This window comes from Microcaecilia unicolor, chromosome 6 (assembly GCF_901765095.1).
Source record: "Microcaecilia unicolor chromosome 6, aMicUni1.1, whole genome shotgun sequence".
Lineage (NCBI taxonomy): Eukaryota > Metazoa > Chordata > Amphibia > Gymnophiona > Siphonopidae > Microcaecilia > Microcaecilia unicolor.
The window spans coordinates 225,999,831-226,012,271 of NC_044036.1; the positions used below are offsets into that span (position 1 = coordinate 225,999,831).

A 12,441-nucleotide genomic window follows, 5' to 3' on the forward strand; every position below is an offset into this window, starting at 1 on the left:
AACACATTCAAAGTGATGTTAAAGTTGTACTACTGCAAATATGCCTGCTTCTAAATCAAACCAAGAAGCCAGCAAACTAGAGTTATATTTCTCCAATTTATTTGGATTTAGATAGCTTTTAAGTCAATCTCAACAACATGTTCAGAATTATTTTTTTATTTTAGTTACATTTGTACCCCGCGCTTTCCCACTCATGACAGGCTCAATGCGGCTTACATATACAGGTACTTATTTGTACCTGGGGCAATGGAGGGTTAAGTGACTTGCCCAGAGTCACAAGGAGCTGTGCCTGAAGTGGGAATTGAACTCAGTTCCCCAGGACCACAGTCCACCACCCTAACCACTAGGCCACTCCTCCACTATTGAGATTACAGGTGAGAACATTTAAGACTAAACCAGTACCATTTTTATAAAGCCCACAACTGAACAAAATAACAGATCTTAGCATAAACTTAAAGAAATTCAGCTAGTTGTCCAGCAAGGACCAGGATGCAGTGCCATATGATCCAACTGAACCTTCTCCACAGTGTACATTTGCAAATGGTCTTAAATTAGTTTTAAAAGTGTTCTGTGACAGTTTATTTTCTAGTTTATGATGCATTTCTATCATCATTATATCAAATAATTTTGTGACTTTTATTACAACAATGTACAAACAGTGTCAAAAATCAGTCAGAGCTACCTTCAACAGCATATCAGCTTGCCGGTTTGATTTTACTCTTATATTTCCAAAAACATTTTTGTTGTTTTCTTTCTCATGTGTTTAATTTTTCTCAAGAAGAAAATGAGGGCATCATTTATTATGTACTTCTCTGCTTGTGTTCATATCTTACGTTTATCAGTGTAATGCCTAAATCTGAACCACTGCTGCTGTTGCAGCACTTTACAAAGTCTTCAGACACCACTTAATTTTAGAAATAAAATAAAACTCTGAAGATAGAGGGAATCATATGCTGCCTCCCATTAAGTGAACAGAGCCATATTTATGTAGCAAGTTTGTAGAGTGATTTCCTGGATACAGTAATGATGTCCTCACACCCTGCTAAAATTTAAAGAAAGTACCTATTTAGTTTAAGATAGTACCATTCATACCAAAACCTTGGTTTTCTACAGAAATCCTTTATTAAAATGTTTAGTACTTCATCTTGCTTCTTTATCATTCTCATTTAGAACTGCACAATATTTCCATTATGTTCACTTTCTCACATTCTCTTCTAAAATAAAAATCATCTTATACATATATAAAATAGAAAATATGATATGCAATTGTGAAAAAAAACAAACCAGGCCCCTTTCAGATACCAAAATGGAGAGGAAGACCACAATCCTCTCTCTTTTGTTAGCCAAATGGAGCATTTCAATGTATTCTCCTAATCTGAATCAGCATTTAATTTATAAAAAAGAATATAAGCACATTTAATTGCAGATGTTCTGTGCCCTGCAAGGAAGGATGGGCTGAGAATCAGGCTGCAACTATATGCAAGTACTATGCAAATTATCCAAATTAAGGTAAAACAAATTATCAATGTAAGAGATTCAGTACATATCCCCAGTTGCTCACTGGCCACTGCTAGAGTGTGCAGAGGGGATAAAGGGCAAGGTCCTATTCAATGTCTAGCATTAGTGACAGTGCTCAGTGATGTCCACCACTACAGCTTTCTTCCAGCTGAAGAAGAAGTAGCCAGTACCAGCACCTGCAGCCACAGCGATGCAGAGGTATCCATTGTATGTCATGAAGATCAGCATGAGGAAGTAGCTTACAACCACCTGCACTATATGAAGCACAGTCTGAAGCAGGTGAGGCAGGCTCAGCATCTGTTGCCTGGGGGGAAACAAAAGTGCAACCTATAATAATCTTTCTAAAAACCTGGAGTACAGTGTTTTAAGATACTGCAGACCCAAGGAAAATCTGGATTATTTGCAGCTGTGATAAATTTGATTTAACCATCAGAAAACACATTTGCTCACCTGTAGCAGGGTGTTTTGATAGGACAGCAGGATAGGAATCTCCTCACATGTCATTTGATGGAGCCCGTGTAAAAACATCTCTCTGGCACTTTTCTATAAAATTTGAATGTGTTCTACTACACATATGTGCCTGTTTCCACATTCTGCTGTCACATGGGACCTCACCAGTCCATTTCAAACATAAGCAAAATAAAGTTTTTTGGAGAGGAGAGTGGGTTTGTGAGGATTCCTATCCTGCTGTCCTTGGAGAACACCTGCTACAGGTAAGTACCGTATATACCTGAACATAAACCCATCACAAAACACAGTTGCTCACCTGTAGCAGGGTGTTCTGAGAGGACAGCAGGGTAGGAATCTTCCCACATCTCATTTGACAGAGCCTGCATAAAAACATCTCTCTGGCACTTTTCCATAACTTCTGAATGTGTTCTACTACACATATGTGCCTTGTCCACACCTGAGCCTTTGGGGGAGGTGGTAATTGTTGGGGACTGAGGTAACTGTGGGCATTATTGGATTACTTAGGGGGTTATTGCTTGGTTTTGGATTTTTTTTTTTTTGTTATATTGTGGGTGTGTTTGTCTTTAAGAAAATGTTCAAAGAGTAGGGAAGAGGTTATTTATTTATTATTTCTTTATCTCTTTAGAGCACTGCGATCCACCAAGGGTGCTGTGTAGGTATGGTACTCTATAGTTGTGCTTTATGTTGTGTTTTTGGGTTCTGTATTTTGTGTTTGGATTCCTACAATTTGTATGCCTGTCTCTCTGACTCAATAAAGATTTTTTTTTATTTTTTTTTAAATAAGAAAGATACCCTCTGTTCTACAAAATCTAGCTGCCAACTGGGTTTGGGAGTTATTTCAGTAAGTGACCATCCGCTAGAGCCAGAGAACATTTATTATTACAATTTATTTACCACCTTTTTGAAGGAATTCACTCAAGGCGGTGCACAGTATGAATAAATCAAACAACAATTACAGCAGTAAATATTCAAATAACAATACAAAGTATGGCATAGTATACTACTTACAATGTAATAGAACATTTTAATCAGTGCTTTTTTTGTAGAAAAAAAGGTGCCGGTACTCATTATGGGCGGGGTCATCATATATGGCTCCACCCCTATGATAGCCACACCCCTTATACAAGCTATGGCGCATATAAACATACATCATTGAAAATATTATACTAGTATAGGAGAAAAAAATAACGTGATTTTTTTCATTAGAAACAATTTCTGTAAGCTGTTACAGCTCCAGTATATCCAGTGCAAAGTAAGACAGCAGATGTAAGTTCTCAAATTGGACATATTTCAAACACTAAAATGAAAATAAAAATATTTTTTCTACCTTTGTTGTCTGGTGACTGTTTTTCTTTCCATATTGGTCCCAGTCTCTGATTCTGCTGCTCTCTATCTGTTCCCTTAACTCCGTTTCCAGGGCTTCCTTTCCATTTATTTCTTTACTTTCCGCCTTTCTTCTTCATTTCTTGTCCTACATCCATAAGTAAAAGCTGGGTCCTCCGCAGACTTCACCGTCCAGTGGATCCAGCTTCTGCCTATTTTCTTCATCTATGTGCAGATTTTCTCCTCTCTTCCTTTCCCCTCATCTCATTTCTCACTCTTCCCTTCCCTCCATCCATGTCCAGCATTTCTTCTCTCTCCCCTCCCTCTCCTCCATCCATGTCCTGCAACCCTCCTCTCACCTGCCCCCCCTCCATCAACCCATGTCCAGTGATTCCCTTCGCTCCCCTGCCCCCCCTCCAGCCATCTATACCCACCCCGCGATTCCCTTCGCTCCCCTGCCCCCCCTCCAGTCATCCATACCCATCCCGCAATTCCTTTCACTCCCCTGCCCCCCTCCAGCCATCTATACCCATCTCGCGATTCCCTTCGCTCCCCTGCCCCCCTCCAGCCATCCATCCCTACCCCGCGATTCCCTTCGCTCCCCTGCCCAGCATCTATACCCACTCCGCAATTCTCCTTGATCCCCTGCCTCCATCGCAGCTGCTGTAGTGAAAGGCCGTCAGCCTTCCCTTCGTTTCCTGTCGTGTCCTGCCCTCGCACAATGACGTCAGAAGAAGGCGGGGCACTGACAGGAAACGAAGGGAAGGCTGACGGCCTTTCACTATGGCAGCTGCGACGGAGGCAGGGGATCAAGGAGAATCACGGAGTGGGTATAGATGCCGGGCAGGGGAGCGAAGGGAATCGTGGGGTGGGGATGGATGGCTGGAGGGAGGGCAGGGGAGCGAACGGAATCGCGGGATGGCTGGAGGGGGAGGGCAGGGGAAGCGGATGGGGGGGCAAAAAAAGGTGCCGGTACGCCATACCATTGCGTACCGGCACAAAAAAAAGCACTGATTTTAATTGACAGTGCAAGGTGTAAGCAAAGATGGAACACACACATAGGTAAGAGAGTAAGAGGAATTAGAAAATAAGATAACTAATTTAAAGAAAGTTGCACATGAGGTCAGAGAGCTGGATAATTATCATCTCAGTTAAGGTAGGAGTGGATAAACGTGTGCAGACCATGTCACTTCTTGTGTGTGTGAGTGAGACTAAAGTTAGTTACTTCTTCCATTAAAGGCCTGGTTAAAGAGCCAAGCTTTCACCTGCTTATTATTTATTACATTTGTACCCCGCGCTTTCCCACACAATGCAGGCTCAATGCGGCTTACATAGTAATTTGAAATACAAAGTCATATAATAGAAATGTCAAAACATTATAAGTTGAGCTTGATAGTGTATGATAAGTTGATCTTGATAATGTATGATTAGTATAAGAGGGTAGGACAGGATAGGATAGTATACATTTGCTTCCTGAAGTAGTCTTGTGTTACGTGGAGTCTCTCAGGGAGTGCATTCCAGAGTGTGGGGGCTACTCTGGAGAAGGCTTGCTTGCGGGTATCACATCGTGTAATGTCTTTTGGAGAGGGTGTGGTTAGTGATAGTCCTTGAAAGGACCTTAGTGTCCTTTGAGGTGTGTACTTCAAGTATTTGAGGTCATTTCCTTTAAGGCCCTTGAAGATCAGAGTTTTACATTTAGCCCTGTATTGTACTGTTAAGCCAGTGAAGCTTTTGCAAAAATAGTGTGGTTGCGTCGTTTGCAACCTTCTATTAGCCTTGCTGAAGCATTCTGCTTTTTATAGTCAGACTGTTGTAAAGTGCATTACAGTAATCCAATCTTGATGTTATCATGGCATGTACAACTGGGATAAGATTTACCTTCTCGATGTAAGGAGGGGCAGCATAGCTGTCACAAATAGTAGAAGCAGTTCTCGAAGGTTGCTTGATTTGGGGAGAATCAGAGTAAGCGTTAAATCTAACTGTATTCCAAGGTTCTTGACTTGTGATTTAAGGGGGAGTTCGTACTTCCCAAAAGAGATTTTGATGTCAGGTATGTATCCACTTGTGTTAGGGACCCAGAGAAGCTCGGTTTTACTTGGGTTCAGGCAAAGTTTTGCACAAGGTCTGTACTTCTTTTATATCAGTATCTTTGAATAATGCTACTCAAATAAGAACTTTAAAAGAAAAGGTGGAGGGTGTTTTGACGAAGAAGACTAACTTGGAAACAGAAATTGCTAAAATATCAGATCAACAGGCTCAAATCTCTGGGGACCATATATTATTACACCAGAAGATAGAAAATTTAGAGAAATTATCAAGAAATTTGAACTTACGCTTATTAAATTTCCCAAAATCTCAATTTGTTACTCCAAGAGACATGTTTGTAAAATTTTTTGAGATATATAAATATTCAGAGCAATCTCTTCCACCATTACAGAAAATATATTACCTGATTATGAAGCCAAACCAACAACAAAATGTCCCAATATCACAGGATAATTTAACTTGAGTTAACGGATTTTTTGGAAAAATCGAAGGATAATATTGAAACTAGAGCAACCTTGATTGTGTCATTTGTATTTTTACAAGATAAAGAAGCTTTAAGACTTTACTTCAAAATATTCACCCGGAGTTTAAAGGCAGTAAGGTTTCAATATTTCTGGACATTTCCAGATGGACGCAACAGAGAAGGAAAAAATTCCTGGATATGAAGCAAGATTCTTTGGACATTAATCTTTTTAGGAAGGATAGAGAGGGACGTAAAGGTGGAGGAGTAGCTCTGTATGTGAGAGATGATATCGCAGCAACTGAAATGACAGGGAAGTGGGGAAAGGAAGAAGCGATATGGATCACCTTAAAAAGAGAGGATAGAACCTTGGTCCACGTGGGTGTTGTCTACAGACCCCCGACACAATTGAAAGAACTGGATAAAGATCTGATCGCTGATATTCAGAAGTTGGGGAAGAAAAGAGAGGTTCTGTTGTTGGGAGATTTTAATCTGCCGGATGTAGATTGGAAGGTTCCTTCTGCGAAATCGGAAAGAAGTAGAGAGATTGTGGATGCTTTCCAAAGTGCTCTGCTCAGACAAATGGTGACGGAACCCACGAGGGAGGGAGCGACGCTGGATCTGGTGCTCACGAATGGGGATAGTGTGTCAAATGTCCGAGTGGCTGCGCACCTGGGAAGCAGTGACCATCAAACGGTTTGTTTTGATATAACGGCTCATGTGGTTAGCAGCCACTCTAAACTCAAAGTCCTGGACTTCAAGCGAACTAACTTTAACAAAATGGGGGAATACCTGAGGAAGGAGCTGATGGGCTGCGAGAATGCACAACACGTGGAAGGACAGTGGTCCAAGCTGAAAGAAGTAATAAACAGGGCCACAGACCTTTATGTAAGGAGGGTAAATAAAAGCAAGAGAAAAAGGAAACCGATATGGTTTTCAAAGCAAGTGGCTGAGAAAATAAAGGCTAAAGAGTTAGCGTTCCAGAAATACAAAAAATCTCAAGTAGAGGAACACGGGGAGGAATACCGGATGAAACTGAAAGAAGCCAAGAGAGAGGTACGTCTGGCGAAGGCGCAAGCGGAAGAACAAATGGCTAGAAATGTACGGAGGGGAGACAAAAACTTCTTCAGGTATATTAGTGAAAGGAGAAAGACTAAAAAGGGGATTGTGAGACTAAAAGATACAGCAAAACGCTATGTAGAAAATGATGAAGAAAAAGCCAATTTGCTAAATAGATACTTTTGTTCTGTTTTTACTGAAGAAAATCCTGGGGAAGGACCGAGAGAGACTGGCAAAAGTACACCTGAAAATGAAGTGGATAGAGCACCGTTCATGGAAGAGAGTGTGTATGAACAACTTGGAAAGCTAAAGGTGGACAAAGCCATGGGGCCGGACAGGATCCAACCCAGAATACTGAGGGAACTCAGAGAGGTTCTGGCGGGTCCTCTTAAAGATTTGTTTAATAAATCCTTGGAGACGGGAGAGGTTCCGAGGGATTGGAGAATGGCGGAGATGGTCCCTCTTCACAAAAGTGGTGATAGGGAAGAAGCTGGAAACTACAGGCCGGTAAGCCTCACTTCGGTTATTGGAAAAGTAATGGAAGCCATGCTGAAGGAAAGGATAGTGAATTTCCTGGAAGCCAATAAGTTGCAAGATCCGAGACAACATGGTTTCACCAAAGGGAAATCGTGCCAAACGAATCTCATTGAATTCTTTGACTGGGTGACAGGAGAATTAAATCAAGGACGTGCTATGGACGTCATCTACTTAGATTTCAGCAAGGCTTTTGACACGGTTCCCCACAGGAGGCTCTTGAATAAACTAGAAGGGCTGAAGATAGGACCCGAAGTGGTGAACTGGATTAGGAACTGGTTGACGGGCAGACGCCAGAGGGTGGTAGTGAATGGAGTTCGCTCGGAAGAGGGAAAGGTGAGTAGTGGAGTGCCTCAGGGATCGGTGCTGGGGCCCATTCTGTTCAATATATTTGTGAGTGACATTGCCGAAGGGTTACAAGGTAAAGTTTGCCTTTTTGCGGATGACACCAAGATTTGCAACAGAGTGGACACCCCGGAGGGAGTGGAAAACATGAAAAAAGATCTGAAGAAGCTGGAAAAATGGTCTAACGTTTGGCAATTAAAATTCAATGCGAAGAAATGCAAAGTGATGCATTTAGGGAGTAGAAATCCAAGGGAGGCGTATGTGTTAGGTGGGGAGAGCCTGATAGACACGGACGGGGAGAGGGATCTTGGGGTGATAGTATCTGAGGACCTGAAGGCGATGAAACAGTGCGACAAGGCGGTGGCCGTAGCGAGAAGGTTGCTAGGCTGTATAGAGAGAGGTGTGACCAGCAGAAGAAAGGAGGTTTTAATGCCCCTGTATAAGACGTTGGTGAGGCCCCACCTGGAGTATTGTGTTCAGTTTTGGAGGTCGTACCTGGCGAAGGATGTTAAAAAAATGGAAGCGGTGCAAAGAAAAGCTACGAGGATAGTATGGGAGTTGCATTCCAAGACATATGAAGAGAGACTTGCTGACCTGAACATGTAATCTCTGGAGGAAAGGAGGAACAGGGGTGATATGATACAGACGTTCAAATATTTGAAAGGTATTAATCCGCAAACGAATCTTTTCCGGAGATGGGAAGGCGGTAGAACGAGAGGACATGAAATGAGATTGAAGGGGGGCAGACTCAGGAAAGATGTCAGGAAGTATTTCTTCACAGAGAGGGTGGTGAATGCTTGGAATGCCCTCCCGCGGGAGGTGGTGGAGATGAAAACGGTAACGGAATTCAAACATGCGTGGGACAGGCATAAAGGAATCCTGTGCAGAAGGAATGGATCCACAGAAGCTTAGCTGAAATTGGGTGGCGGGGGGAAGAGGGGTTGGTGGTTGAGAGGCTAGGATGGGGGAGGGCAGACTTATACGGGGTCTATGCCGGAGCCGGTGATGGGAGGCGGGACTAGTGGTTGGGAGGCGGGAAATACTGCTGGACAGACTTATACGGTCTGTGCCCTGAAAAAGACAGGTACAAATCAAGGTAAGGTATACACATATGAGTTTATCGTGGGCAGACTAGATGGACCGTGCAGGTCTTTTTCTGCCGTCATCTACTATGTTACTATGTATTAAGGCCTGCTTTCAACTGAGACTTCCTTGCAAGTGTTTGTTTTTGAAAGATAAGAGATATGTATTCTTTGAACCGGAACAATTACGTACATTTCTTAATATGCAAAGTGACAAGGGTCAAGTTCAGATATAAAGCGGTCTTTTATTAATAGGGGTAACCTCCTGCTTGTTTTCTTAAAGTAATTTTCGTATTGTTTTGCCAACTTCCTTTGGTATATTGAGTATCTTGAATCTCCCCTGTATTGGTGGACTGTTAAAACTAATATAGTTCTGATTGTGTTTTTCTTTTCTTGAAAAATTGCCACATATTGGTGTATCTTGTCAAAGATTGTATCTTTGTATAAAAATTAAAATGAATTAAAAAAAAAGATGTAGAAAGCATGGGAAGTAGTGGTCCAGGGAAACTATGCAAAATGTTTCTTCAAGTAGAAACTATTAAGTCTCGCAGGTCGAGAACTGGTTGTAGTCCACCTGTCTTTTCTGGTATGAGAAAGCATCAGGAATAGAACCCTCAACCCCTGTCTAGCAGAGGAACTGGTTCTACTGCATTCTACCAGAAGAGGAAGAGCTCCTTTTGAAGTAGTGCCATCTGGAGGGAGTTGAAACGAGCCTCTCTTGGTGGAAAGGCAAGAGGTCTTTTTCCCCAATGCAGAGCGTAACCATGCTGTATGGTACATAGCACTCAGCGGTCAGAGGTTATGAGAGGCCACCTCTAATGAAAGAGGATGAGTCATCCTCCCACTGGTAGGTTGTTTGGCACGGACAACTGTATGGTGGCAATGATCTCTAGGAAGTTGTAAAAACGAGGTTGTTGTTTAGACTGAGAAGGAGTCAGATTTTTGACCCCACTGCTGCATACTCATTTGATGTGGAGGAGGAGTAGATGTGTTACTTAGACATATAGTAATTGGAGCTTTGAAATCCTCCTGCAAATCTTACATAAGAATAGCCATACTGACAGATTCAAGATGGCCGACGCGAGTGGACCTGTGTTAGCAGAGCTCTGATCGAGTTTGAATCCAAGCCTTCGCGATGCCTAAGCGAAGGGGCAAATCAACCAGCACAGTGACCTCTGGTAGACAAGCCGTCCCGACGATCAGACCTATGGACTCATTCATTCAGAGCCACCAGGAAACACGGTCTGAGAGTGGCGCGATTGCACCGACCGGAGCAAATGGAGGCCTAGTGTCGATGCCTGCGCTTGAAACAACCTTAAGCCCAGACCGAAGGACTCCCCCTCCGCAACCACAGCGAACGAGTTCCCCTTTGTTGGTGTTGCTTATGGAGAAGTCGGCGCGACATGAGGCACAGGAACAGCAGGGGCTCGTTTTGGGAGAATCCACTGAGGTGGATGTTGTAAGCGCTGTGAGTCAGACATCTTTGCCGGCGGGAAATCGCTTGGTCACGGAAAGTGAGATACGTAATCCCTTACAACCTATTCTGCCTTTGCAAATATTTTCCTCTATGGAAAAGCCCACTGAAGTGACTCTTGACTCTCTCTGGGCCTTAACCTCTTTGGGTAAAGCTTTGTGTCCTCAAATTAACCAATTGGAAATAAAAACTCAAATGTTAACTGAAAGTTTGACCAAAGTTACAGAGGACGTTAAACAAATAAACAAGAAAATAATGAATCAAGATCAGAAAGGAAAACAAGTGCAAGAAACTCAAGTTATAATGGTTAAAGATTTAACAAATATGCGTAGAAAAATAGAAGCGCTTGAAAATAATCAGAGAAGTAATAATCTTTGTTTCATTAACTTTCCAAAGATTAAAACAGTTTCCCCAAAAGAAATGTTGTTGAAGTATATGAAGGACATACTTTTAATCCCTGAACAATCTACTCCGCCTTTGCTACAGGTATATTACCTACCAGGAAAGCCAGGAGAAATACATGAGTCTTCAGATTCCCCCTTGGAGGTGTCAGCTATATTAGAGTCCTCGGACTCAGAAAAAGTAATTTCCTCAACATTGTTAGCCACTGTAGTTTTGGCACCTGATAAGGGGTGGATGATGAAACTTTTCTTTAAAAATAGAAATAAAGATTTTTTTCGATTGAAAGTAAGGATATTTCCTGATGTGTCAAAAGAGACCCAAAAAAGGAGGCGTCAATTTCTTTTGCATAGACCTGGAGTCCAACAGTTGGGTGCTCCCTTTTTTCTGCACTATCCATGTAAATGTATAGTTAGATATCAGGCAACTAAATATGTATTCTTTGAACCTACACATCTCACTGTATTCCTAGCTACCAAGAGAATTGGACAAGAGACTCAAAAGTCCTGAAGGAAGGAAATTTTAGTAGCTACACAGGTTCCATTCACTTTTTCCTTTTTTCTTTTATCTAAGTGATGTAATTTTTTTGTGTTCTCCATACATTTAAGTCTTGAATCACATTTGTAGACTTGTGCAGTGGAATATATAAATAAGGATGCTTAGGATTGGGTATTCATATTTTCTTTATTATATTGTTTTCCTATTGTAAAAGATTACTGTATTCAAACTGCTTTTCTAAACAAGCGTTTTTGGCTTGAATTGTAAATTTGAAATTATAAATAAATAAATAAATAAATAAATAAAAAAAGAATAGCCATACTGGGTCAGACCAATGGTCCATCTAGCCTAGTGCTTCCAACAGATTGGCCAATCTAGGTCACAAATACCTGGCAGAAACCAAATAGTAGCAACATTCCAGTCTACCAACCCCATTTATAAATATGTTAAATAGCACCGATCCCAGTACATATCCCTACAGTACTCCACTATTCACCCTCCTCCATTGAGAAAAATGGCCATTTAATCCTACCCTCTGTTTTCTGTGCAATAACCAATTCCATATCATCATGCTGATCAATCCATAGACTGGTGGGTTGTGTCCATCTACCAGCAGGTGGAGATAGAGAGCAATCCTTTTGCCTCCCTATATGTGGTCATGTGCTGCCGGAAACTCCTCAGTATGTTCTCTATCTCAGCAGGTGGTGGTCACACACAGCAGCAGCTCTGGCTAGGCCTCCAAGCCTAATTTTTAGGTTTTGTTGAGTGCCTGGGGTTGAGGGCTCTTCTTGAGCAAGTGCAAACCTGGTGGCGCCAGGTCCCTCCTTTTCTCCCCCCTCCCGCTGGCTCCGTTAAAAAAAAAAAAAAAAATTTTGAACGTCCTTAAGGGCATTTATTTCGACGTTTATTGCAGCTACTCACTGGGACACCAGGTCGTTACAGCTCGGAGCGAGAAGCAGGTAATTTTTACCTTTTTATAGCGGGCAGGGGGTTCCCCGATTGATCTCCACGTGGCCTATGGCGTCGGAGGGCGAGGGCGTGAAGAATCGCTCCCCTGACCGCGTGTGCGCTTCTAGCGGGGATGCGGGGGTTTTAAAGTCTGATTCGCCCTTGTTGGGTGTCAGTTTGGAGGCCGGTCAGTGTCCCGGGTCTTCCTCCGGCGCGGCGGTTTTTCCCGCCATAAACGCCCATCCCCCGCTGCTCGCCTCCGCCATCTTGGCCGGCCATTCTGC

The 12,441-nt window shown here is 42.4% G+C and overlaps 1 protein-coding gene across 3 annotated transcripts in view; it reads right to left on the bottom strand.

Annotated features, from left to right (window-relative positions):
* Window positions 1–551: 551 nt before the first annotated feature.
* Window positions 552–12,441, bottom strand: part of SLC31A1 (solute carrier family 31 member 1) — a 211,652-nt gene continuing 199,762 nt past the window's right edge. For all 3 annotated transcript variants that reach the window (XM_030207168.1, XM_030207167.1, XM_030207169.1), the window contains exon 5: window positions 552–1,822. In XM_030207168.1, the coding sequence (XP_030063028.1) occupies window positions 1,621–1,822 (202 nt within the window). In that variant the 3' untranslated portion in view covers window positions 552–1,620. The remainder of the gene's footprint in view (window positions 1,823–12,441) is intronic.